The 24882-nt window shown below is 44.2% G+C and overlaps 4 protein-coding genes across 5 annotated transcripts in view; 2 read left to right on the top strand and 2 right to left on the bottom strand.

Moving 5' to 3' along the window:
• Window positions 1-10099, top strand: part of LOC115200069 (protein turtle homolog A) — a 41752-nt gene extending 31653 nt beyond the window's left edge. Inside the window, exons 11-22 of the mRNA XM_029762770.1 lie at window positions 768-884; window positions 1135-1285; window positions 1402-1513; window positions 1615-1790; window positions 1902-2140; window positions 2315-2399; window positions 2659-2829; window positions 3580-3616; window positions 3891-7460; window positions 7617-7786; window positions 7921-8130; window positions 8404-10099. Coding sequence (XP_029618630.1) covers window positions 768-884; window positions 1135-1285; window positions 1402-1513; window positions 1615-1790; window positions 1902-2140; window positions 2315-2399; window positions 2659-2829; window positions 3580-3616; window positions 3891-7460; window positions 7617-7786; window positions 7921-8114 — 5022 coding nt within the window. The 3' untranslated portion in view covers window positions 8115-8130; window positions 8404-10099. The remainder of the gene's footprint in view (window positions 1-767; window positions 885-1134; window positions 1286-1401; window positions 1514-1614; window positions 1791-1901; window positions 2141-2314; window positions 2400-2658; window positions 2830-3579; window positions 3617-3890; window positions 7461-7616; window positions 7787-7920; window positions 8131-8403) is intronic.
• Window positions 10100-11844: 1745 nt separating this feature from the next.
• LOC115200071 (transmembrane protein 127-like) lies at window positions 11845-14797 on the bottom strand. Its single transcript, XM_029762773.1, has 3 exons — window positions 14035-14797; window positions 13763-13927; window positions 11845-13623 (listed from the first exon to the last, which is right to left on the bottom strand). The coding sequence occupies exons 1-3, from the start codon at window positions 14276-14278 to the stop codon at window positions 13313-13315; spliced, it is 720 nt and encodes a 239-aa protein (XP_029618633.1). The 5' UTR covers window positions 14279-14797; the 3' UTR covers window positions 11845-13312.
• Window positions 14798-14970: 173 nt separating this feature from the next.
• On the top strand, window positions 14971-17131 carry LOC115200070 (probable cytosolic iron-sulfur protein assembly protein ciao1-A). Of its 2 annotated transcripts, none has more exons than XM_029762772.1 (7): window positions 14971-15372; window positions 15461-15609; window positions 15706-15817; window positions 15937-16025; window positions 16191-16383; window positions 16500-16566; window positions 16648-17131. In XM_029762772.1, exons 1-7 carry the CDS (start codon window positions 15108-15110, stop codon window positions 16880-16882), a joined length of 1110 nt encoding a protein of 369 aa, XP_029618632.1. In that variant the 5' UTR covers window positions 14971-15107; the 3' UTR covers window positions 16883-17131. The 2 variants fall into 2 exon arrangements, with proteins under 2 accessions (XP_029618632.1, XP_029618631.1); XM_029762771.1 differs by having other exon boundaries at window positions 14972-15372; window positions 16191-16392.
• A 488-nt stretch (window positions 17132-17619) lies between these two features.
• LOC115200068 (U5 small nuclear ribonucleoprotein 200 kDa helicase) overlaps window positions 17620-24882 on the bottom strand; it is a 29649-nt gene continuing 22386 nt past the window's right edge. The window contains exons 32-44 of the mRNA XM_029762769.1: window positions 24678-24856; window positions 24394-24545; window positions 24186-24294; window positions 23958-24066; window positions 23653-23842; window positions 22823-22987; window positions 22511-22632; window positions 22208-22351; window positions 19460-19636; window positions 19179-19339; window positions 18877-18958; window positions 18666-18758; window positions 17620-18485 (exon numbers count right to left, since the gene is read on the bottom strand). Coding sequence (XP_029618629.1) covers window positions 18336-18485; window positions 18666-18758; window positions 18877-18958; window positions 19179-19339; window positions 19460-19636; window positions 22208-22351; window positions 22511-22632; window positions 22823-22987; window positions 23653-23842; window positions 23958-24066; window positions 24186-24294; window positions 24394-24545; window positions 24678-24856 — 1833 coding nt within the window. The 3' untranslated portion in view covers window positions 17620-18335. The remainder of the gene's footprint in view (window positions 18486-18665; window positions 18759-18876; window positions 18959-19178; window positions 19340-19459; window positions 19637-22207; window positions 22352-22510; window positions 22633-22822; window positions 22988-23652; window positions 23843-23957; window positions 24067-24185; window positions 24295-24393; window positions 24546-24677; window positions 24857-24882) is intronic.

The following is a 24882-nucleotide window of genomic DNA, read 5'->3' as shown; positions in this document are numbered from 1 at the left end:
ACAGCTTTGCACACTCTTGGCATTCTCTCAACCAGCTTCCCCTGGAATGCTTTTCCAACACTCTTGAACGTGTTCCCACATATGCTGAGCACTTGTTGGCTGCTTTTCCTTCACTCTGATGTCCAACTCATCCCAAACCAATTGGGTTGAGGTCGGGTGATTGTGGAGGCCAGGTCATCTGATGCAGCACTCCATCACTCTCCTTCTTGGTCAAATAGCCCTTACACGGCCTGGAGGTGTGTTGGGTCATTGACCTGTTGAAAAACAACTGATAGTCCCACTAAGCGCAAACTAGATGGGATGGCGTATCGCTGCAGAATGCTGTGGTAGTTATGCTGGTTAAGTGTGGAGTGCTGCATCAGATTTTGTGACTTTGAACGGGGTATGGTAGTAGGTTCCAGGCGCACCGGTTTGTGTCAAGAACTGCAGCACTGCTGGCTTTTTCACTCTCAACAGTTTCCCGTGTATATTAAGAATTGTCCACCACCAAAAGCACATCCAGCCAACTTGACACAACTGTGGGAAACGTTAGAGTCAACATGGGCCAGCATCCCTGTGGAACGCTTTCGACACCTTGTAGAGTCCATGAACCGGTGAATTGAGGCTGTTCAGAGAAGGGGGGGGGCAGCTCAATATTAGGAAGGTGTTCCTAATGTTTGGTATACTCTGTGTATGTACCTCTGAAGGTTATGCGTATTTTGATATTTTTGTACCCCAGGGAACATTTTTCTGAGAGTGTATGGACTTAAAACTCTCTCCCTCTGCAGGACCCACCCTCATTCTCGGTGTCCCCTCGTGCTGAGTACCTGCAGGAGGTGGGCGGGGAGCTGGTCATCCCCTGTGAAGCTGATGGAGACCCCTCTCCCAATATCACTTGGAGCAAGGTGAGGGGTCCCTGATAGACATTGCTGAAGGAACCCCAGACATCATAGCCCTCTCTCTCTCTCTCTCTCTCTCTCTCTCTCTCTCTCTCTCTCTCTCTCTCTCTCTCTCTCTCTCTCTCTCTCTCTCTCTCTCTCTCTCTCTCTCTCTCTCTCTCTCTCTCTCTCTCTCTCTCTCTCTCTCTCTCTCTCTCTCTCTCTCTCTCTCTCTCTACTTACGCTAATCTCTACATGTTGTCCCTTTCATTTGTAGGTTGGTCCAATTCCTCGCTCCCCGTACACTGTTCTGTCCAATGGCTCCCTCCTCTTGAAGCCTCTCAGCAAAGATCATCAGGGGGGCTGGGAGTGCCTCGCCACCAACCGTGTGGCCACTGTCGGCACTGCCACTGTGGTTTTGGTGCTGGGTGAGTGCCCACTGCATGGAGCAACATGGTACAAGACATGCTATACTATTGACGTAGACACTAGTGTGTACAATTCCGCTGGTGTATTCTCATTGTTCTCCTCATCTTCCTCCCAGGCACCAGCCCTCATGCTGCCTCATCTGTATCAGTCAGTACTGGGATGAACCAGGCCAATGTGTCCTGGGAACCTGGCTTTGATGGAGGATACACCCAGAAGTTCACTGTCTGGTTAGTAACTCATCTCAATGTTTATCAGAATGAGACTCAACTCAAAGCTGCTCTCTGTAACATGGTGGTTGAATCTCTCTGTTCCTCCCTCTTGCCCCCAGGGTAAAGCAGACTTCCAGAGGGAAACATGAGTGGGGATCTATCTCCGTGCCCACTTCCAAGTCCCACCTGTTGGTGACAGGGCTGCTGGCTGGCACCAGCTACCAGTTCAGTGTCCTTTCTCAGAACAAACTGGGCTCCGGACCCTTCAGTGAAATTACCTCTGTCAGGACGCAGGGTCAGTACAAATTTTAACTGACAAAGTACTCTTTAATTTGTCTGTATTGGACATTGATCTACATTTTTACTGTATGTACAAGTATGATCTTATCCTGTCTCACCTCCACAGCCCTGCCAACATATCCACCGACAGTGGTGACCAGTCTACCAACTCTCAACCCTCCCTTGTTCCTGTCAGCCAATCGGACAGCGCTGGGGATTGTCCTGCAGTGGTATCCTCCTGAGTCTCAGGCCACACTACTTACTGGGTATGTCCTCCAGGCTCGGAGGGACAGAGGCCAATGGGTCATTCTCAACAGTGCTGTGAAGACCAACCAGAGTGAACTACTGGTGCAGGGATTACTGAGGGTGAGAGGCGATGATCATTTTGGACCTTGGCAGAATGAATGAAGACACTGACTATTTGATAAATGAGGTGTAATGAACTGTAATCTGAAGGCTATGACCTCCAAGCTCTAATGTGTTTTCAGATACGTTGCCCAGAATTGTGTCTACTGAACACTTGTCCTTCTCCCCTCTCAGGACTGCAGTTATGATCTGAGATTGATGTCTCGCAGTAACAAACTACTGAGTGAGCCCAGTGAGTCTGTCAATGTGGACACCACAGGTTAGTATCATCCCTGTACAGCCAGCTGTGATCAACTGCATGATAGAAACACTGTTTAGGTTCATAAAGCCAAGACTAAACAGTCCTAAATATTATGTAGCAGGTATATCAATTGTGCTTGATAATAATCAATGGTCATGACACTTGTCATTATGTTGATAAATGTATTGTGTAGGTATTTCCGATTGTTAGCCAAAAGCATGGCTGTCTATGCTGTTGGTAGTGCATTACTCAGACACTGTGCCTGGTATGGTTGCAGGGATGGAGATGTACCCTGTCCGGACAGGCTTCCTGGAGTTTGTCCCTGAGCCCCTATTGGCTGGTGTGTTGGGTGGAGTGTGCTTCCTGTTCGTGGCAATCATCCTCTCCTTGGTGACAGCCTGTGTTATGAGTCACAGAAGAGCCCATCGGCGTAGGAAGAGGAGAGATGGTAAAGACTGTTGTATCCTAACATTTTTCTGATACTAAGACAGAGAATTTCAAGCTTTTGTTTTATTAGAGGTTATCTTTAAGAAAGTATTTTCACAGCCTACTAAGCTGGAGTTCCAAAGCCTTGGTGACTGGAGCAACTCTTTGTAACTGCCAGGTGGTTCCTTTGCATGCTATGCATGTTTATCTACACTGAGTATACAAATATTAAGGACACCTGCTCTTTCAATGACAGACTGACCAGGTGAATCCAGGTGAAAGCTATGATCCCTTATTGATGTCACTTGTTAAATCCACTTCAATCAGTGCAGATGAAGGGGAGGAAGAAGAAGGATTTTTAAGCTTTGAGACAATTGAAACATGGATTGTGTGTGTGGCATTCAGAGGGTGAATGGGCAAGACAAAATATTTAAGTGCCTTTGAACGGGGTATGGTAGTAGGTGACAGGCACACTGGTTTGTGTCAAGAACTGCAATGCTGCTGGGTTTTTCACACTCTGCAGTTTCCCGTGTGTATCAAGAATGGTCCACCACCCAAAGGACATCCAGCCAACTTGACACAACTGTGGGAAGCATTGAAGTCAACATGGGCCAGCGTCCCTGTGAAACGCTTTTGACACCTTGTAGAGTCCATGCCCCGACAAATTGTATACTCAGTGTATTTCAGTTGACAGCGTTTCTTTTCATCCCATCTATTTGTTTATTTTACATGTGCCATTGTTTGACCTTTTCACCCTTCCCCGCCTTTTCAGATCAACCCTCTGCCTTCCAGAAGAGTCTTTCTCCAGAGTAAGTTCCCATCCTTACCAGCATGTTTTCCTCATTGCATTGGCTGTCTTCTCACCAACCCATGTTTCATTCTTGTGCATTTTTTTGAGAATCATTGCAAATGAATGTGTATTTATTTGATCTGCTACTCATAACAAGCATAACTATATGTATTTGTATCCACTGAATGCATCCTTACATATGGTTCTTCTAAGCTTGAGACAATAATGTAATAATGCATTAACCTGTACTGTTTAACTAATCTCTCCTCCTTTATGACTCTTCTCTTCCTCAGAGCTCGCTCGCCTTCTGACAGCCCTGACAGCGTCCTGAAGATCAAGTTTTGTCCTCCCCTGTCTTTCTTCCCCAGCTCCTCGTCTTCCCAGGCTGATCGTTCCTCCTTCAATAAAGGCAGCCGTGGAGAGTACCAGGACCAGCGCAGGCAGCTCCTGTCCAGCTCTACTCCCCCACCACATTACACCCTCTTTGAGAGCCACCTGGGGGGTAAGGCCCCCTCACCCTCTGCTCTGGAGTCCATCTTAAGAGGCCCAGATGGACGTTTCATTGTCCAACCCCTGCCAGAGGCATCTACTCTTTCCAACATGAAGACAGTCTTCCTACAAACCCAAACCAATAGGGGAGGCAGCGGCACAGGGAGCAACCGGACATCTTTCAGAGACTCTCCAAAGTCCAGCAGTCTGAGCTCTGAGAGGGGAGAGAGAAAGGACTCCCCCCTGACAGTGGAGGTTACAGAACTCAGCAAGCCCCCTGCCTCCCCGGGCAGAGTGAGGGCAATGGCCAGGAACTTCTCCCGTCACGGCTGCTTCTACTCTGATGACGAGCAGGGCTTCTCAGAGGCTCTGCTGGAGAGAGCCAGTTTCCACTCCGATAGGAGTGAGAAGAGAGTCTGTGACTCCCTGAAAAGATACCGATCTGGGCATCCAGAGGACATTTTCCCCAGCCTGGGCAGGACAGCCAGACTGCTGGAGAGGGACAGGCATCACCTAGCAGATTACCAACCCATGGAGAGAGAGAGCCAGCTGACTAACGCCAGCACACTGGTCTCACAGATTGACACAAGTGAACAAAAGCAGGATAACCTCAGAAAGTGTCTGCAGCTGGCCAAAGAGAGGGAGATGATGGAAAGGGAGCTGGATAACTATACTGCCAGCCAGAGGGAAAGGGAGTGGGAGAAAGAGGAGAACCAGCTTGAAAAGGCAACAAGCCCTAACAAAGAACTGGGCAGTTCAGGGGCTGAGGATCCTATATGGAAGCCACAGGACATTACCTTACGTCCCAAAGCCCACCGGGCGTCCGGGCAGACCCATCAGCTGTTGGACTATAGGAGGGCCTGCTACTTTGGGAACACCAGCAGCCCAATGGACCGGCTCCCTTCCTCCTACATCCAATGGGACATCAGCCCAGTCACCTCTGTCAGCAGCCTTGTCCCAGTGCAGAGCCCCTTAGAGAGCACCACACCAAGATCCCAAAATCCTCACCAACGTCATGCTGGGCTGGCCATGGAGGACTCACTACATGTGGACTGCTCACGCTACCCAGTCACTCAATGCACCTCTCCATCTCAGCTCTCCCCTACCTCAGAAAACCCATCTATCAGTCAAGGAACAGACAGAAACGTAGGCAGAGCCAGGTCAAGGAGTCCTGACAGAACTGTAGAAAGAGAGCAGGACATGAATCGTAGAAGGTCTATGGTTGAGGAGGGCTGGAGGGAGACAAAACAGCCAGGGGGAGGTGCCTTAAAGCCAAGATCGTCCTTTGCTTATGGTACACAGCATCTGGAGCCAAGAGCTGAAAGATCTGTTTCAGCAGCGCGAGTGAGGGCCACAAGTTCTGGCCAGCCTTACCCAGGCACTGCACCATATAGTCTGTCTGAGAGAACAGAGACAATGGATGATAGGGAGAGATTAAATCAAATTCCCTCTGGTTACTCTACCTTGCCATATGAGCTCCACAAAGCAGGGGCCAAAGGGAAAGTGAGAGGTGATCCAATTGGGGATGACCCTCGGAGTTCACTGTCAAACCCTGAGCAGGAGAGAGAGGGCGTCAGGGCACGCTCCAGAAGGAGTGATAGGGCTCTTTTTAATGACAGCCCCAGTCAAATTTCCCCCTTAACTCTTCTGGAAGCGTGTGAGAGCGATCAGTCCCAGTTCTCTGCTGCCAGAATATCAGAGTCTTTCAAGAATAAGCCGGCAACCCAGGCACCCAAAATGTCCCCACTCCAGACAAGTGCAATTCTGGAGTATTTGAGCCTCCCGGGTTTCATTGAGATGAGTGTGGACAACCCTGGGGATGAATCTGAACTCACAGACACTGCTTGCAAAAGCATAGAGCCACAGACAGAGACTTCTCTGGAAGGTAAGCCAGACGTGGTTCCAAAAAACTGGGATGTTCATGTGCAGGAGAAGCAAGAGAAAAGTTCAAGCCAAAACACGGTTTCTTTTTTAGAAAACAGACACTTTGTTGGTCCAGCGGGAATTTCAAAGGCAACTGAGAAGCCAGACTATAGATACTCTCTGCAAGTGCAAGCAAGAGATTCAAGCCACAGCGCTGCGATTCCAGACAGGTCAAAAAAACTAGCACCTGGGTCAGAATACACAGGGAATTATCGTTATTATGAGCAGTCACAACCACTTATTAGTCAAAAGACCACAAGCTCAGAGAGACCACCAACGAGAATTGGTTTAAGTCCAGCCCAGACGTTGGCTAGTGCAGCTAAAAGCATGGCAGAAGTTGTGTTTAAACACACTAATACTTTTGCAGGGAAACCAGAGTCAGCTTCAGAACAATCCCAAAGACTTCATTCTCAGGGCAACAGGACTAATAAAATATCCTCTAGGATCTATCAACACCCTGCACCGTTCATCAAGAAATCTCTGAGCATTGGCCCCTGCAGAACACTTTCAGGCATGGGACAGCCTCGTCCATTCATAAAAAAGTCCATCAGCTTAGGGTCACAGAAATGGGAGCATTTTGAAAGACCAAGGACTTATGTCTCAGAGAAATGTTACTGGGATGAGTTCCCAAACCCAGACGTCCAGGTCAAATCGTATAGTTTAGGACGCACCCCTGCATACTCCTTCTCCAGACCAGACCCCTCGTGGAGGGAAGGGGTCCAGTTTAGACAGCCGAGTGTAGGAAGCTTGGAGAAGCCTCTGAATGCTGACAGATCCTTGGAGAGGCCTCGGTATGACAGATCCCTAGCCAGCTCTTCCTATACCTACCTCAGCCCCTCCATGTACCCACCAAGACAACCCCCAGTCTCTGTTAGACAAGACTCATCAGATCCATGTAGACAGGCCAGTGCTTATCCTGATGCCGCCATGTCGCCTGTCACATATCAGGATGCTCTGAGGTCTGTAGAGCAAAGATATGTCTCTATGAACTCCTCAATACCCCAGTACCTGCCTAGACTAGACCAGTACCTACCCAGACTAGACCAGTACCCACCCAGACCAGACCAGTACACACCCAGACCAGGCATGAGGGGAGACTACCCCAGACCAATGGAGTCCAAGAGGGGCCAACCGAGGCCCAACCTGCCCCGGATGTATAGCTGGCCTTCACCCTACCATGGTGGCCCTTTCCCAGCCAGGGATGTAGACAGTCATAGAGAGGCAGAGAGAGGGACAGGGAAGGGGGCAGGGGCTGAGGCAGAGATGAGAGACAACAGGGAAGGAGGGAGGGCCAGTTATGCCAGTCAGAGCAGTGGGAGAGGTAGCGTTGGCCTCCTCCGTCAGTCCCTCTCTATCACTCCCATCCTTCTCAGCTCCCCGGAGACAACAGAGGAAAGTGAGACACAGAGACACAGAGCTGAGATGGATCTACGTGAGTGGAGAAAAAAAAGGTGAAACTACCGCACCAGTCCAACATCACACACAGGTGTCTTCACAGCTGAAGAAATTGAGGATATTGCCAAAATGTCATTGATTTACTGTTAAATTATTGCTATTGTCCCCTGTATGTCTGACTCTGACTACTTGTTTTGTGTGTCTGTCTTTAGAAGGAACACATCAGTAGATGAGAGTTATGAGTGGGATTCTGCTGATGTCTGTGTGGATCTGGAAGTCCTGGAGGCCATGAAGCCACAGGCAGGGGTAGTGAAGGGTAGGGGGCAGGGCAGGCATGATCGAGTCCTTTCTGTGGCTGGCCTTCAGGACCTCTACAGGAAAGGTAAGACAATTGTATTTTATTATTCACCACACTGAATGTATCATATCATGTGCCTTTTGTTGTGGTTGTGGTGATGTGAGTTGTACCCATGATTCTTCCCATTCCATGCTGTTCCTATCGATCCTGCCCCTCAGGCCCTCCTCGCTCAGTCAGGCCACCAGTTTCCAACCTACCTCACTGCCAATACACCCGCTCCCTAAGTGAGGCGCGCTTCAACGCACTCCGCCTGGAGTACCAGGAGTACAGGCGCTCTCAGGGATCCTCCTGCACCAGTGATCCCTGCCTCCCTCCCGACACAGACTCTGACTCCAACTCAGCACTGCTCTAACTGCCTGCCCACCCTGGTCCGTTCCTCTCTGCCTGCTACTGTTGCCCCCTCACCTTCTCTTTGACCTCTCACTGCCTGCCTCTATCCCTGCTAGTTTTCATCCATCTGTTGTGAAATTGTGCGTTCACTTTTTCTGTTCATTTTAAAACACTGTATTTTTTAAGCAAAGCACCAATTTATACTAGCTAATGGAATCCTAATCTCACAGTATTTTGATGTTTGTCTTTCTGAATCTTATATTGTTTGTCCTGGGAATGTGTTTAACGGTGTTTAACATTTTGTGTTTCAGATATGTCAAAGAAAGGAACCAAATAGTTTCTCAGATGCAGAGGACTGACAGTAGTGTGGTCCTGGATGTATGCTGGATATCTTTTCTGAAGCTTCATGATACCGCAACACCTCAAAATCCAAATCCTCGACAATCCAACCGGATCCTCTGTGGACGGAACACTGTCAAAAGTGTAACCAACTGAAAGAGACAGGATATGCTTGATCATATGGCGCACATCGTACACATCAATTGCCACAGATATTGATACCTGTGTTGTGCCATCGTTATTGACACAGAATAATACTTGGCCCTGATTGGAGCCTGTTATGAGATGCTGGATATTTATATTTCTTGTGTTTTAGTGAAACTGACCAGGGACCTTTTAAAGAGGCAAGTACAAATGTAAACCAAAACAACAAGTGTTTTATGGGCTTTTGGTAAGCTTGGACAATCAAACACAGTTGGCCCTCTTTAAAAAAGATCTTGGAAAGTCACTGGATTCATGCTTGTACATAACCACTTGGCCAGCTAATGGTGGCAAGCTATAACTTGTGCCTGAGATCTGTATTTCAAGTCCAAGGAGTATTTCACATCAAGGACAAAGTCTTTTTGCTTCCACCACCATTTTATGAAAATTGGTGAAAACATCAGTCAGTTTATGACAATGTATGGATCTGTATGTGAAAACACTGAATATGAAGATTTAGTACAGTACTCAACACAAACAGTATTTTGTCATTAGCCACCTAAATGGCATGTGCTTTGAATGAGCGAGCCTTCATCTTTGTGTTGCATTGTTACAGTGAGTGGGTAACTAGCTCACCATTACCTGAACAGAAAAACCTGTTTATTAATTTCCCAATTAAACAGGTAAATCTCCCTCATTGTTGTGTTTGTAATCATACTCAGTTTTCTCAGCAGAGTATTTCAGACTAACAGGAAAGTGTTGAGTGATTGCTGTAATTTATGTGTCAATGTTCATGTACTGTAGCCCTAGACAATTACACCTTGTATTTTTGGTACCATAGCAACTCAACATCTTAATCCTTGATCATATGAAAAAGATGTTACAGGGAAAGGTTGTGTATCATATTTGCTTTACCTTTGTCCAAAAAAAATGGAAGTTCACCATTCACAAATATGGTTCAACATTATTCCCAAACTAAGCTTATATTAAATTATTGGAATTCAAGAATAACAATATGGCTTGAGATTAAGTATTGTGTATAATGTATGTCATCACCTTTTGTACTTCAAGCATTATTGAACATTATTGTATATTTATTAACATGAGTTTTGATATGCAACAATGTTTACATGCAAGTTCACATTATTGATGTGAAAAACACACTGTGAATATACTCCATTAAGCTGAATTCTGCTGGAATAAGAAGTCTCCATTTATTGTTGTACATTTTATATCCAAAATTGTCCTGACATTTGTTATTTAATAAAAAAAAAGTACTTTATAATGGAACTGTTTTACAGTAACCAAGAGAGATATTTCTTATACAATTTCATAAAAGGAAAGAATTCAAGCATGTATTATACTTAAGGAGCAGTTGTACATCTGTACATTTGGAGTACATTGGCATTTTTTAAAATAAGATTGATGTTTTGTACAAACTGGATGTTTTTTCAATATCTGCTCATTTGGTTGTTGTCATTGTCATTTTTATTTTTGTATTGAATAAATGGTTTTATTCTGAATGTACCAGAATGTGACGTTATGATTTGACAGTGAAACGTCTTGAACAGGGTCCTGAACTGTACAGTTTGCACCCATATTCATTTTATTGGTAACAGTGAGATAAAACTAAAGAGTGAATCCTTCACTTGGACTTTACACCTTTACTTATTTCAGCCTTTACACATGAGGTCACCATTCAGTGAACTGGGTTCAAAACTGAGGGAAGCATAATTTGTGATTATTATGTGTGTCCTACAGCACCACTCTTCTCAGACGGGATTTCAGCACAGTTTGTGCCTTCTCTCTTCTATGTTGGAGTTTAGGCTCTGTTTGATGAGACCCAAGATCACGCTTTCTCTCATGCCAATCGGCGCTAGGGTATGAGGCGTAATGCGTGTCTATACCTCGATTGTAAAATGTAATATTTAACTAGCAACTGATAAGGCAATGCCGCAATAGAGTGATTATTGGGAGACTCGAACTGCTTATGCAACGAGAACCGGGAGTGACGACCTTTGCGGACCTCGGGAGCCCATATTATGACACAATTTTGTGACGTTTTTGTTCGTTTTGGACTTTTGTAAGGTTTTTTTTCGGCTGCAGAGGGTCTTTTACTTAATTATAAGGAATTCTTATCACTCTACAAGGTCCCTGTAACACCTAAAGATGTGCAATTGTTTTAGATGCCATTCCCCCAGGTGTTGCTTTATTATTCAGGAACGTGTCAAGACCTGACCCTCAGAACATACCTAAGGTTAACCCTGTTGACTCATCAGTAGGAAATATTTGTTTCTCTTTTGGTCCATCTAACAGCAATACAAGCCTTGTTTCAGCAGGATGTTGTATCTATACCTTATGTCATGCCTTATTGGAATGGTTTATTGATCATATCTGTTGAAAAAAAGTTTGGATGTTGCCACACACACCTACTTACTGTATTAACAAAATGAAGGACGTTTTTTTAATTTGTATTATTCATAAATATTATCCTGCCAACCACTATATGAAGAAGTTTAATAAAAACATAAAATCAAATTGTACCTTTTGTAATGACCTCCCAGAAACGGTGTTGCATCTTGTTTTGGCATTGCATTCATGTAATGAATCTGTGGCAAGACATCAGTAGATGTATAATTGAACACATTTATGAAGATTGCTTGGATTCTTTAACTACGATAGAAATACATTTAAACAATTTGATGTAATTAATTGTATTATTCTTTTGGCCAAATGTCATATTCACAAATGTACATTTACAAACAAAACACCATATTTTCTTACCTTCCAAAAATAAATTGAACTATAAGACAACTATACTCTACCAACAAAAAAAACTTAGAATTATAAATGTGTGTGTATGTCCCTTACGGTCCATGTGTAATGTGATATTGTACCCCCTAGCCCAATTGTCCTTTGTATATTCTTTATACACAAATATCTCACACTTGTGTTCCCCCATGTACTTTTTCTATTGATTTGTTGTTAATAATAATTATTTAAAAAGGGGGTTTTAATCTTAGATTAATTCTGACTATTTTGAGGAAGTGTATTACTGGCTACGGCGTCTCAAAACGGAAAAACAGTACTATTACCTCTTTTTTCTCATTTTTAAGCGAAGGACTTTTAAGGGAGTATGCGAGCACACTCGTTCGGTTCTCCTAGGCTAGGCACTAACCGAACTGAAGCATGCCCCCTTTAGTACCCTCATGGAGCCGGGTACGAGCCTACATTTGCAGTTCTTACATTGAAAGCAATTATCTAAAAGAAAATTGGACAATTTCTTTTTATTTCGAATATGACCTGCTTTTGTATAAACAGTCCACAATACATGTTTACAGACTGATGAAAGTAAGGCAACAATTAGGGGAAAGGCCAACATAAAAGAAACAATAGAGCAACAAATCACTTATGGTAAAACTATATTATTAACCACATTTATATAAAAAAGTAAGCAGGACTGGGCTGAATCTGAACACAAGTTAAGATGGGTGTGTGTAAGATTCCATCCCAAATAATTACAATCAGATTCTCACTATCTTGAGGGTCAAGGGGGAAGAACTCAAGCACAGACAACACACAACTGTCACATAACTCAAGCCAAGTAATCACAAAGTACAATTAAGAGTTGTCAATCAGTTGTGTATATTTAAATGAAATTACTTAATTTATGAAATCGCCAATGCATTGTGGATTGATGATTCTACAATGACGTTCTACCCATTTCCCCCCATTGTTAAAATGAGAAAATAATGTTCCTCTAGTTGTTCAACACAGGAACATCTTGAATAACGTCCATTGCAATATGATGAGACACTTCACATTTCTCATGGTTTTCCATCAATTACTTTCACTCACTGCAATGAGTGCCTCAATCACTAGCCATAATCATGTAAAATAACTTTTTTTTTACTACCATGACGAACCAATCTTACAGAATATTGAAAACCTATTAATTTCCAAGTTCACAACTGCAAGACTAAATAAAATGCAAAACAGTGCCTTTCATACACATAAAAATAAAATAAAAACGACATTTACCACACCAGGGGCAGGCAGTTAATAAATAATGGTCCCTTTCAATTGAAAAATAAATGTCCACAATTCAGTGTCTGTGTAATCTTGGTGCCTTTTATTAGGTTTAACTGATAAAATGTCAAATAATATTCACATGGCAGGCAAGTCACCAAGTTTTGGATGTTCAGTGGGTATTTAATGCTTCAAACCAAGGGCCAAATACTACTGCCACACTGTGGAAACTCGAAACTTTGTTCAAAACTTGACCTTTGTCAAGCCATGACTGTCACACACTGTCATATACCAAGTTGAGTCTCAACCCATATCTGATCATTCAATAACCAGGTGTAGACCCAAACCGCACAGTAGTGCATGAATTAACAACCCATATATTACCACTTTCTCTTGCTTTACATGTAAGGGTCAAGACCTTAATGCCATTTACATGCAAATTACTAAAAGCTTCGGTGGTGAAAATAAGATTCAAGTATTGAATCTCTGCCATCATAAAAGGAAGCTTTCATGCACTCAAGCACCCACAATCAAGAAATAAGTGTGTTCATTAGTATGTTGATAAAGGAAAGGAGAGTAAGCTATTTGCAGAGAATTTCCATTTGGTACAATTATTGGATCACATATCTGTATATGTGTTTGTTACGAGGCCAAAAGTGGTGCTCATAGAGAAGCATGGATGTTAGAGAAAGAAGCGGCCATCTGGCAACATTAAGGCATGTATGCAGGAGGCGGCTGGAACTGGTTGGCAATGTCATAATCGGCAGGATATGTTTCACTGCTCTCCTCCATCTCTGAGAGAAGCTCCAGAGCCTGCTCCTCCTCCTCTGTGGGGTAGTGGCGCAGCAGGTTGGCAGCTGTGGCCAGAATGGAGGCTCCACCAGCCCCCGCCACCAGGTAAAAGCTGATGGCAAAAGTGACGTAGATGAGGGATCCGTGGTACTTCTTGTGCTGCTGCTGTAGTGACAAGATGAGCTCTGAGGCCCAGTAGCAGAACCCGATCACTGTGGCACACTGCAGCACTGAAACCATACAAAATAACAGCAAGCAGGAAAATATTTTTCAGATTCCATTGTTTCTACCTTGCCTTGCAATTGTATTCACACTCTTTAGCTGAAAAGCTCATTCCCTCCCCCTTCCACCGCCCAAACCCATTCATACCTGTGAGAATGTGTGCAAATGCGTATCTGCGGGTGATCTTGAGGGCAGGGTGCTTGGGCCCAAAGACATCCAACAGGAAAGCTGTCAGGCTGCACAGGATGCCCAGGAAGCAGAAGGCAGCAATGACCCTTATCAGTAAGATGGTCTGGGAGTTCACGCAGTAATCTTTAGGAGAAGTTCGTGATAGTTAACACAAACCACAGGTCTTGTAAACATGCCAACGTGATTTCACATTCGGTGCTCGAGCCACTGTTGACCATATCATTACTTACCCTCCATGAGTTTTGGGTCAATGTATCCCAGGACATCAGCCACTCCAAGCTCCTGCCTGGAACACGTCCCTCCATGAACTCGGACCCAAGCTGGTTCGGCCAATGCCGTACATAGAGCCGTGATGGAGAGTGCTCCGGGGAGGGCCGATGCCAGGCTTCGCTCTGGCTGCTTGGGCAGTGCGGTACCCCCTCTCCTTCGCCGGCTTCCAGGGACAGTGGCACCAGGTGGTGCATACATTGTCATTCAATTCCCGCTTTGTCTTCAACCAGGACTGAGTGCCTGATGTATATCTATGTTATGTCACTCAAAGGACGGACAGCTTTTGTTTTGACAATGCGCCCTTCCGCCTGTGAAATAATCAGCTCACCAAAACCGATAGTGAAGGTCAACTGGTTACATTATTTGTAAAATAAATAAGTTTCAACTGTTGGGTGTGATATGATAAATGACAGAAAAAAAATAGACCGATAATTTTCTGTCTAACTAGCTAAGATCTAGACCTAGGCCTGTTAACAGCAAAGTTAGCTATCTAGTTCGTTTTAAACGTATAACGTTAGCTAGCTAAGTATAAAATCCTAATTGAATCACTTCAAACAAAACAGTAAAGTGAACTGGCATAATAAATACAATCTGATGATATGATACTTACAATCTGGCCAATAAATGTATCTAAAACGCGGACATTGGGATTTATACTAGCTCTCACGCTAAAAACAAAAACAAAAGGCAGCCAATTCGCTAGCTAGCTTCCTGTAAAATTGTTTCCTTCCTTGTTATTCATCACAGACCAAGGTACTTTTGTGGTCATTACCGCCACCTACTGGGTTATTGTGCAGCTACACACCAGGTGTCCAGAAAACACGGGCAACGTTCATCCTGTACTCATGGGGGCGGTAATGAGCCAGATGGACGTTAGATTGGCAGCCAGCAGTAACTAAGATACGAAGAGGAAGTAAAAGTAGGAAGTTGAGGTTGAGCGTTTTTGGATTTGGTTGGTAAATGTATTTACATATACCGGATAACAACATCGTATTTTAAGTGGATATTAGCTATCTTCATTGTTTATGTCTGTATGATATTTGCATTATCCTCTTGGAGATACGGTTTTGTTGGTATCATTCATAGCTACGACCAGTTTTGTGGCTGCACATTGTGCTTATCAGTTGCCAGCAGCTGCAAGATAGCAAGCTTGTTAGCAATGAAGGACACTTTGGCCCTTCTACAGAAATTCAACGCGCATCCAGATTCTCGCTGTTGGTATGTTGCATGGAACCCCAAGGGCACATTGCTGGCCTCGTGTGGTGGTGACCGGGCCATTCGGATATGGGGAAGGGAAGGTAAATATCCCAAATCCACTGTGTGAAATTAACCATATCAGAGGCATGTGCCGGTGGAAAACAGAAAAACCCCTTTGTGTCTGTGTAGGTGACTCTTGGGAATGCAAGACAGTGCTCCAGGATGGACACCAGAGAGCTGTCAGAAAGGTGGCATGGTCCCCATGTGGAAACTACCTGGCCTCAGCCAGCTTTGATGCCACAACCTGCATCTGGAAGAAGAAGAATGACGACTTTGAGGTGAGTCGTCCACGGACAATTGACCAAATGCTTTGTGATGATGATGATAGTAAGATATGGCCCGTGAAAGCATCACACTGTCTCTGTTTCTTTCAGTGCTTGACTGTGTTGGAAGGACATGAGAATGAGGTGAAATGTGTGGCCTGGGCCCCATCCGGTAACCTGCTGGCCACATGTAGCAGAGACAAGAGCGTCTGGATCTGGGAAGGTTAGTGCTGCATTAACATAGGAATACAATTCCTTGTGTTCCACATAAACATTCAGCTGTTGTGTATCTGTATGTAGTTTTTAACAGTCTCTCACCATGTCTCTTTCTGTCTTTCTCAGTGGATGAGGAGGATGAGTATGAGTGTGTGAGCGTGGTGAACTCTCATACACAGGATGTCAAGCATGTTGTCTGGCACCCAACACAGGAGGTACTGCCTATTTCATACTGTTTCACTCTTTGTACTAAATAGCAGCATTATATAATCCTTTCACACCCCAACACTATTGCAAGGCTTCTCTGGACTAATCGTTTCAGTATTCTGTACTCTGCATTCTGTGTTTTTACCCACTGAAGTTAAATGTTCTCTACGCAGCTCCTGGCCTCGTGTAGCTACGACAACAATGTGTGTGTCTATAAAGAAGAGGATGATGACTGGGAGTGCAGGGCGACCTTGGAGGGTCACACCTCCACTGTCTGGGGTTTGACCTTTGACCCAAGTGGCCAGAGACTGGCCTCCTGCAGTGATGACCGTACTGTAAAGATCTGGAAAGAATGTCAGCCTGGAGGTGGGCAGGGTGAGCAAGATGCTACATGAATGTGTGGATGATATAAGGGAAAAGGAAGGTAATGATAAATGCCCATTTAACGGCTGACTATTTTTGTTTTTTTACTGAATGCACAGACACGGCTTGGAAATGTGTTTGCACCCTTTCAGGGTTTCATGGACGGACAGTGTATGATATTGCATGGTGAGCATCCTCTTTATATAAAAAAATATATTAATAAAATGCAGCCACAGATCCAATTCAGTACTTATTTGTTGTGCTCAGGTGTCCGCTGACCGGTGCCCTGGCGACTGCATGTGGTGATGACGGAGTGCGTGTGTTTAAGGAGGATGAGACAGCTGATCCAGACCAGCCTGTTTTCTCCCTGTCTGCCCATGTACCCAAGGCCCACAGCCAGGATGTCAACTGTATCGCCTGGCACCCCAAGGAGGCTGGGCTCCTTGTCTCCTGCAGTGACAATGGGGAGATAGCAGTCTGGAACTACCAGTCTGAGGTCTGAGAAAATGTACAGTATGCTGGGCCAGTTTGGACTTCCACATCCAGTGTTTAACAGTGCTGAATTTGCCTTGTACAATCGAGGGTGCTACCAGCACTGAAATAGTCATGTATTTTGTTTGTCTCTTGGAATTTCCTGTTATAACTAGATTAGTGGTTGATTGTACCATTAGGCTTCTTGGTCTCATGTGGACTAATAAGACTCCTGCCTGTGCACTTGTTCTGTGCTTCATAAATTGTGGTTTCAAGGGTCCGAAATGTGTCTGTCATTATTATATATTTGAAAAATAATACAATTTACACATATTCCAAAGGCATTTTGTAATATCAATAAAATTGTTATAGCTATTTAATCAAAGTTGAGTGGTTCGGCACATTTGGATGTCTAGGACTGGTGCTAGCTAAAAGTTTCCAGAAACATTGTAAGGGAAAGAAAGCACTTAATTCTAAGCTATGATGGAAAGTGCCTTAGCTTTCAATACCATCGCATAAAAAAAATATTACAAATTCTTGGTAAGGATTATTGTCCTCATATTAAAAGGTAGCCTCAGCTATATGACAAATGCACAGTGGGTATATTTCGGTCCTTTGGCTACCACGTAAGAGCATGAAGCGAACCCATGCACAGACACCGTGTGAGAGCGAAGTCTTGCACCTCGTTCATCGCAATATGGGCAGTGCTACTTGTGGCAACGTCATTACGCTTAGTCTACCTTTAAATTGACAGTCAAAGCAGTCATGTCAATTTGGATTATTTATTGTAAACAAAAAAACTGCACAAGCATTTTACAAAAAAAACAGGTCAATCTATTAATCACGTTGTTGAAACAGTAATAGTAGACATCTTTAATATTCAATGACTGTTCACTAAAATAGTAAGTATGCTTTTTTCATGTACAATTCAATCCTTGTGGTTGACATCTCTAATTAGGTACTATATACATTATTCTCGACTGATCCAAATTTAAAAACTACTGTAGACAGAAAAAGTTAAACATTACCTCAAGAGCATATAATGAGAAGTCCAAAAATAGATTCAAGGGGGAAAAAACGACTTAGACGGTTTAGCAACAAAACCGACGCATGCAGAACTTTGGGGCAAAAAAGACAGGGTTGGCTAAGATAGTTGACATGTAATCTATATGAGCACTTGTCTCAAATATTTAGTTGTTGGTTATCTAGCAAATTATAGCCATATTAGCATAGACATAACACCTCAAAACAAGACATGGTATCAAGAACTAGCTGAAACGAGCCACCTACAATTCCCCATATGGCAGCTACTTGTCATTGTTGCTAGCTATCCAGAATCACAACGCGGAATTCTGCCCCATTGAAGCGTGCACATCGTTTTCGTGACGTTCTCAGCTAACCCGTGTATGCCTTACCTAAAACAAAACCAACAATCCCTACAGATCCCAGTCTTGGGAGACTCCTCCCCATCTATAGATCCCCGATTAGTCTGAGTCACTGTCTCCATCGCTTTCTGCCTCCTTCACATCCACACTGAACTTATACTCCTGATCACAGCCCATGTAGGCATCACTCATGAAGTACAGTGTGTAGTTGTGAATGCCCAGCACTGGTGCAACAAAGTCCAGCTTCACCTGCAGTGGGAGAAAGGGGCACAGAGTGAGGCCAAGCACTGCTGACAGAGGGCATTCACCTTTAAGATTATTTGTCTACTTTGTTTTTACACCCACAAGCCATATGCAACAATTTTGTCAAACATATGCAGGTATTCATTGGCTCCACAAGATCAGATTGATGTGTGGTATTTAACTGACCTTGGCCTTCTGCTGCAGTGTCAGCCTCTTGATGGAGATCAGGCTGTTGGATTTGGGGTCTCCAATCACCACCCACCAGCCCTCCTCACGTTTCTGGAACAATAACACAACAATCAAATGTTAAACATGGCCATTGTTGAGTTTGTGCTTTTTGAACAAATCAGTATGGGAGTTCTGACAAGCTGGTGGTGATGATGATGATGATAGGTACCTGGGGGAAGAGTGGGGCAATAACAGGCCCAGTCACCTCCTCTTCTCTCTCCAACTGGACCAGAACCAAAACTGGACCTCCACTGTGAACACAAAGATATGATCAGACACCTTCACCTACTCAGTTTCTCTCTCATTCTCAATGTTCTATAGATTCACTGGGCAGTAGTAGTAACTAGTAAAAACATTATCAAACTCCTAAGCAAATTGACAGTTTCCTGTGGTACTGATCTCTTTATATTCGGGCAAGCTATTTCCCCACAAAGATTCCCCTATACCTCTAACAGCCCCCATTTAAATCACCTCTTGATGTTCTCCTTCTCTGCCACCTCGTAGGACAGTTCAATGTTGGGGTAGCGGTTACAGAAGCGAGCCACGTCAGCTATCTGTGTGTCTGAGAGCTGCAGCAGCCCACTACGATCCTCATCCTCCATCTCCATAATGTCAAAGATACTCTCCACACCCTGAGAAATACATTGAGAGATCAGCTTCAGGATCCACACCCGAGCAAGATGTTCATTGCTTGTCTGGTAAATTAAAGTGTTACAAATGGATAGAGTAACAGGCAGTAGTGGATGTGTTACCTTGTCTGTGCAGCGTTTGATGTGCTCCAAGGTGAAGTAAGGTAGCTGTTTGAGGTAGGAGTCCTTGGACCACATGGCCTGGGTGACCATCTGGGCCAGCTCCATAGCAGCCAGCGCAGGGCTCAGCCAGCCATTACTGGACAGCACATCTACACAGGCCTGGATCAAACGCACAGCCTGGACAAGACAGAACCATATACAGATTTTAAACACTAGCATAACTCAATATGACCCACTGCTCTCTCAACAGTTCAACACTAGGTCATACCAGTCTTAAGGTATCAGCATGCTTCAGTTCGGCTGGCGCCTAGCCGATCCCAGCTAGCCGAATTGAACGAGTGTGCTTGCGTACGCCCTTAAAAGACCTTTGATTGAAAAACGAGGAAAAAAAGCGGCAATAGTACTGTTTGTCCATTTTGAGAACTCGTAGCCCAGGGTTACTCAACTGGTGGTCTATTTGTCCAAGTTTTCAAAAATGTTTATACTAATAATATGTTTTTTGAGACATATGTATAAAAACTGTAAAAACATCAGGAAATCAGCTTCAAATGATTTTACATTTGGGAAATCTGTTCCCAATTATTTCCACGCATAATAGAGAGACACGTGATCATATACAGATGTAAGCAAGGTTTTAAATTATGTTTTAGTCAAATATTATATACAATACCTGTCAAAAGTTTGGACACATCCACTCATTAGTTCTTTTTCATTTTTTACTTTTTTCTACATTGTAGAATAATAGTGAAGACATCAAAACTATGAAATAACATGGAATCATGTAGTAAACAAAAAAAGTGTTAAATCAAAATATATTTTATATTTGAGATTCTTCAAAGTAGCCACCCTTTGCCTTGACAGCTTTGCACACTCTTGGCATTCTCTCAACCAGCTACCTGAGGTAGTCACCTGGAATGCATTTACATTAATAACAGGTGTGCCTTGTTAAAAGTTAATTTGTGGAATTTCTTTCCTTAATGCGTTTGAGCCAATCAGTTGTGTTGTGACAAGGTACGAGTGGTATACAGAAGATAGCCCTATTTGGTAAAATACCAAGTCCATATTATGGCATGAACAGCTCAAATAAGCAAAGAGAAATTACAGTTCATCATTACTTTAAGACATGGTCAGTCAATCTGGAAAATAAAGAACTTTTAAAGTTTCTTTAAGTGCAGTCGCAAAAACTATCACACGCTATGATGAAACTGACTCATGAGGACCGCCACAGGAAAGGAAGACCCAGAGTTACCTCTGCTGCAGAGGATAAGTTCATTAGAGTTACCAGCCTCAGAAATTGCAGCCCAAATAAATGCTTCAAAGTTCAAACAACAGACATCTCAACATCAACTGTTCAGAGGAGACTGCGTGAATCAGGCCTTCATGGTCGGATTGCTGCAAATAAACCACTACTAAAGGACACCAATAATAAGAAGAAACTTGCTTGGGCTAAGAAACACAAGCAATGGCCATTAGACCGGTGGAAATCTGTCCTTTGGTCTGATGAGTCCAAATTTGAGATTTTTGGTTCCAACAACCATGTCTTTGTGAGATGCAGAGTAGCATGGAGGTGGTGTGAGGGTGCTTTGCTGGTGACACTGTCAGTGATTTATTTAGACTTCAAGGCACACTTAACTAGCATGGCTACTGTACCACAGCATTCTGCAGCGCTAGGCCATCCCATCTGGTTTGCGCTTAGTGGGACTATCATTTGTTTTTCAACAGGACAATGACCCAACACACCTCCAGGCTGTGTAAGGGCTATTTCACCAAGAAGGAGAGTGATGGAGTGCTGAATCAGATGACCTGTCCTCCACAATCACCCGACCTCAACCCAATTGAGATGGTTTGGGATGAGTTGGACCGCAGAGTGAAGGAAAAGCAGCCAACAAATGCTCAGCATATGTGGGAACTCCTTCAAGACTGTTGGAAAAGCATTCCAGGTGAAGTTGGTTGAGAGAATGCCAACAGTGTGCAAAGCTATCATCAAGGCAAAGGGTGGCTACTTTGAAGAAAACAAAAAAATATTCTATATTTGAGTTAACACTTTTTTGGTTACTACATGATTCCATGTGTTATTTCATAGTTTTGATGTCTTCACTATTATTCTACAATGTAGAAAAACAAAATAAAGAAAAACCCTTGAATGAGTAGGTGTTCAAAACCTTTGATTGGTACTGTATGTTTGGGCTTCTTGCGGTCAACTTGCAGTGTACAAATTATTTGTAATTAAGTTCTGGCCCCCAACCATTTGCTCAAGAACAAAATTGCCACACGGCTGAATCTAGTTGATGATCCCTGCCATAGCCAAAATACACTTCCTCAAAAGTAAAAAAAAAAAAAAAAAAAAAACTCCAATCTGTAATTAATTTGCAATTTTTTTGCAGGGGAGATCTTAGTCACACAATTTTGCTTCTGACTAGGATGTTTGGTGCAGTATTTCGAAAAAATGTGCATGAGGACGAGTCGTCTGAGAGAAATTACAAATAACTTAATTGAAGAATCCCTACTGTTGTTCAAATCGACGAACGAGGGGGCGTAGTCCTCGGCTTCCGACTTCGGCTTGCCTCTAGAAAAAAAGTTGTGCCCGAACAGCCGGAAAAACCCTTGCCCATGTCCAAAACGTCCCAAAATGTCATCATAATATGTGGATGCCTTTACTGCTCTACAGAGTCCATTTACCACAGCTAAGATTCCACCAAATTATCTATCAATGTCTCATTCAGAGAGCTATTAGCCATTCCTCCTCACCTTGCTGAGGATCTCCTCTGTGTCTGACTGCAGCTCAGCGCTCAACTGCATCCTGGACAAGTGAGCCTGCAGCAGCAGGTTGGTCTTCACGTGTGGGTCGTTGAACTTGGGGTTGTTCAGTTTGTGTGGCACCTTCTGGGCCAGCTGAAAACACCACATATACAACTTGATTAATGACGAGTGTTTCCGGATTAGTATTCGTGAGCAATTTCCATTTTATCCACTTCTACATGGGTATTTGAGTGGGTTATGAGTCTGCTCATAATGCATATTATGATTATTGATGTGCATTAGTATGTTTACTTGTCTGAGCAGGTTGTCCTCATGGTGTCTGATGGGGATGTTCTTGTACTCTGCAGCATTGGAGATGATCTCAATCAATCCACGAATCTTGGTCTTGGCGTTCAGGGACATACTGAACAACTCTGATACAAACACAAATAAAATATGTCAGTAACTCCAGAACTGTTGTTCATAGCAACACGTTATATACTCAATGATGGATGTATTCTATGTCAACAGTTGTTTAGTCTTTGCGATGGTTCACAGTATAGGTGATGTGACTGATACAGCCATATTTAGTGACAGTGGGTTGTTGGTTGTGGTAGTTCTCACCGATGGTGGTGTAGTTGATATAGTAGTAGGCAGCGATCATGCCCAAGTTAAGAGGTGCCACGTCCATCTCATCCTCGATGCTGATGCACTTGGACTGCTCTAGATCATGCAGGGTGTTCTCCACCAGCTCTGACAGGTGGTCTGACAGGTGACGGTGAGACATGCCTGCAGGGGAGATGGAGATGCAGCAGTTTAACAGAAGACTACACATATATTGGTAACTGCCAAAATAAAACAAACACTTGAGTAAATGAGGGATACAAAGTATAGTGAAAGCAGGTGGTTCCTGAGTTAAGAAATTAACATCCCATCATGCTTAGGGCCATGCTGGGCAGGATATTATTTTGCCTACCATGGCTATGCCCCCATAGGATGACAATGCCCCCATCCACAGGGCGCAAGTGGTCAAAATGGTTTGATGAGCATGAAAACGATGAAAACTAAATGCCATGGCCGTTTCAGTGACCAGATCTCAACCTAACTGAACACTTACGGGAGATTCTGGAGCAGCACCTGAGCCAACTTTTACCACCACCATCAAAACACCAAATGATGGAATTTCTCATAGAAGAATGATGTTGCATCCCTTCAATAGTTTCAGACACTTGTAGAATCTATGTCAAGGTGCATTGAAGCTGCTCCGGTTTGTGGTGATCCAATGCCCTATTAAGACACTTTATTTAGGTGTTTCCTTTATTTTGGCAGTTACCTGTATGTCTGGAAAATAAATCAACTTCAACTAAAAGGCATACAGCCCGAAACCTGTATAGCTCATCTGTAAGAATGTCAACAGTAGAGAGCAGTCGCAGTGCTGTGTGTGTCTGTCTCACCCTGCAGGTTGTAGTAGTTGGGGTTCTGGGTCATGCGGCGGTACAGGAAGGTCCAGGTCAGGTAGTCCACTGCGTCCTGTTTGTTCTCCACCGTCTTGGTGACGATCTCAGCGTTGAAGTGGTCATGCATACAGTGGTCTAGGTGAGATTCCACCGGCAGGGGCTCATACAGGAACTTCTTGAAGAAATCCTACATTTGAGAAAAAGAGAGTAGGTTATAAATGACAGCATGATGGAGTACGAGAGATAGAGAGGGACTGAGTGAAAATGGAGAGGGCGAGTAAATGAGGATATTGCCAATGTACCTTTTTGGAACCCTGACACATGATGACGCAGCGTCCCTCATCGTCCTGCAGGGGCCGGTTGGCCTTGCCCACCATCTGGAGCACATCGTAGATAGGGTAGTCCACGTAGCTGGGGACAGAGAGGACATGGTCACTAACACACACACTCAACCTGAGGCAGGACGTGGTTCTGACGGGTATAGATTAGGAGATGTAGTCATCACCAAAACCAGTGTCGTAGCTACTTACGCATGGATTTTGCCATTGTAGTACTGGGTGTCCATGATAACGACCAAGTGAGCAGAGATGTTGGTGCCCCAGCAGAGGGAGCGTGAAGCCACCACAACCTGGACTGCCCCTGCAGACCAAGGACCAGACACAGCATGTCATTTAACAACCACAGCCCATAATTCCTCTGACTAGGCATCAGCAGTTCTAATGGAGTGGCATGTTGTACCTGAGTTGAAGAGCTGCTCCACGATCCTGCGCTCTATGGTGGACAGGCCCTCGTGCAGGTAGCCCACCCCATTGGCCAACGTCTCCTTCAGGGTGCCGTCCGTCACCTTCTCCAGGAAGGGAGCCAGGTCCTTCTCAGTGCAGTGCAGGAACCTACAGGGAGATAGGGACATATGTTACTGCTCTGAGACCTCAGGTTACAACACCTATCATTACTGGATACCTAGTAAGAGTTTTAACCCCTTGCATCCCTCAGAGATTAAAGGGTAAGGTCATGGGTCTGACCTCTGAGGGACCACGTCAGCAGCACAGAAGGTGAGGATGTCAATGGCGGTGAGGCGAGTCTGTCGGCGGGATGGGACGAACACCACGGCCGGTTTGGAGGGGGAGTGCTTCATGATGGCGTGGTACACTGGCTTGGCCATGGACAGCAGGCGAGTCTGGGTGTGACTCACATTGAAGCCCTAAGGAGAGACTGGCATTACAATGA

This window comes from Salmo trutta, chromosome 9, assembly GCF_901001165.1.
Source record: "Salmo trutta chromosome 9, fSalTru1.1, whole genome shotgun sequence".
Classification (NCBI taxonomy): Eukaryota; Metazoa; Chordata; class Actinopteri; order Salmoniformes; family Salmonidae; genus Salmo; species Salmo trutta.
The sequence above is the reverse complement of the archived record's forward strand: the minus strand, read 5'-3'. Positions and strand labels throughout refer to the sequence as shown.

Coding starts and splice junctions, on each gene's coding strand:
- LOC115200071 (XM_029762773.1), bottom strand. CDS start 14,278: ATGACAATGTATGCACCACCTGGTGCCACTGTCCCTGGAAGCCGGCGA. Junction 13,928..14,034: donor TGACCCAAAACTCATGGAGG/GTAAGTAATGAT, acceptor CTTCTCCTAAAG/ATTACTGCGTGAACTCCCAG. Junction 13,624..13,762: donor ATTTGCACACATTCTCACAG/GTATGAATGGGT, acceptor GTATGGTTTCAG/TGCTGCAGTGTGCCACAGTG.
- LOC115200070 (XM_029762771.1), top strand. CDS start 15,108: ATGATATTTGCATTATCCTCTTGGAGATACGGTTTTGTTGGTATCATT. Junction 15,818..15,936: donor GAGCGTCTGGATCTGGGAAG/GTTAGTGCTGCA, acceptor TGTCTTTCTCAG/TGGATGAGGAGGATGAGTAT. Junction 16,567..16,647: donor ACAGTGTATGATATTGCATG/GTGAGCATCCTC, acceptor TGTTGTGCTCAG/GTGTCCGCTGACCGGTGCCC.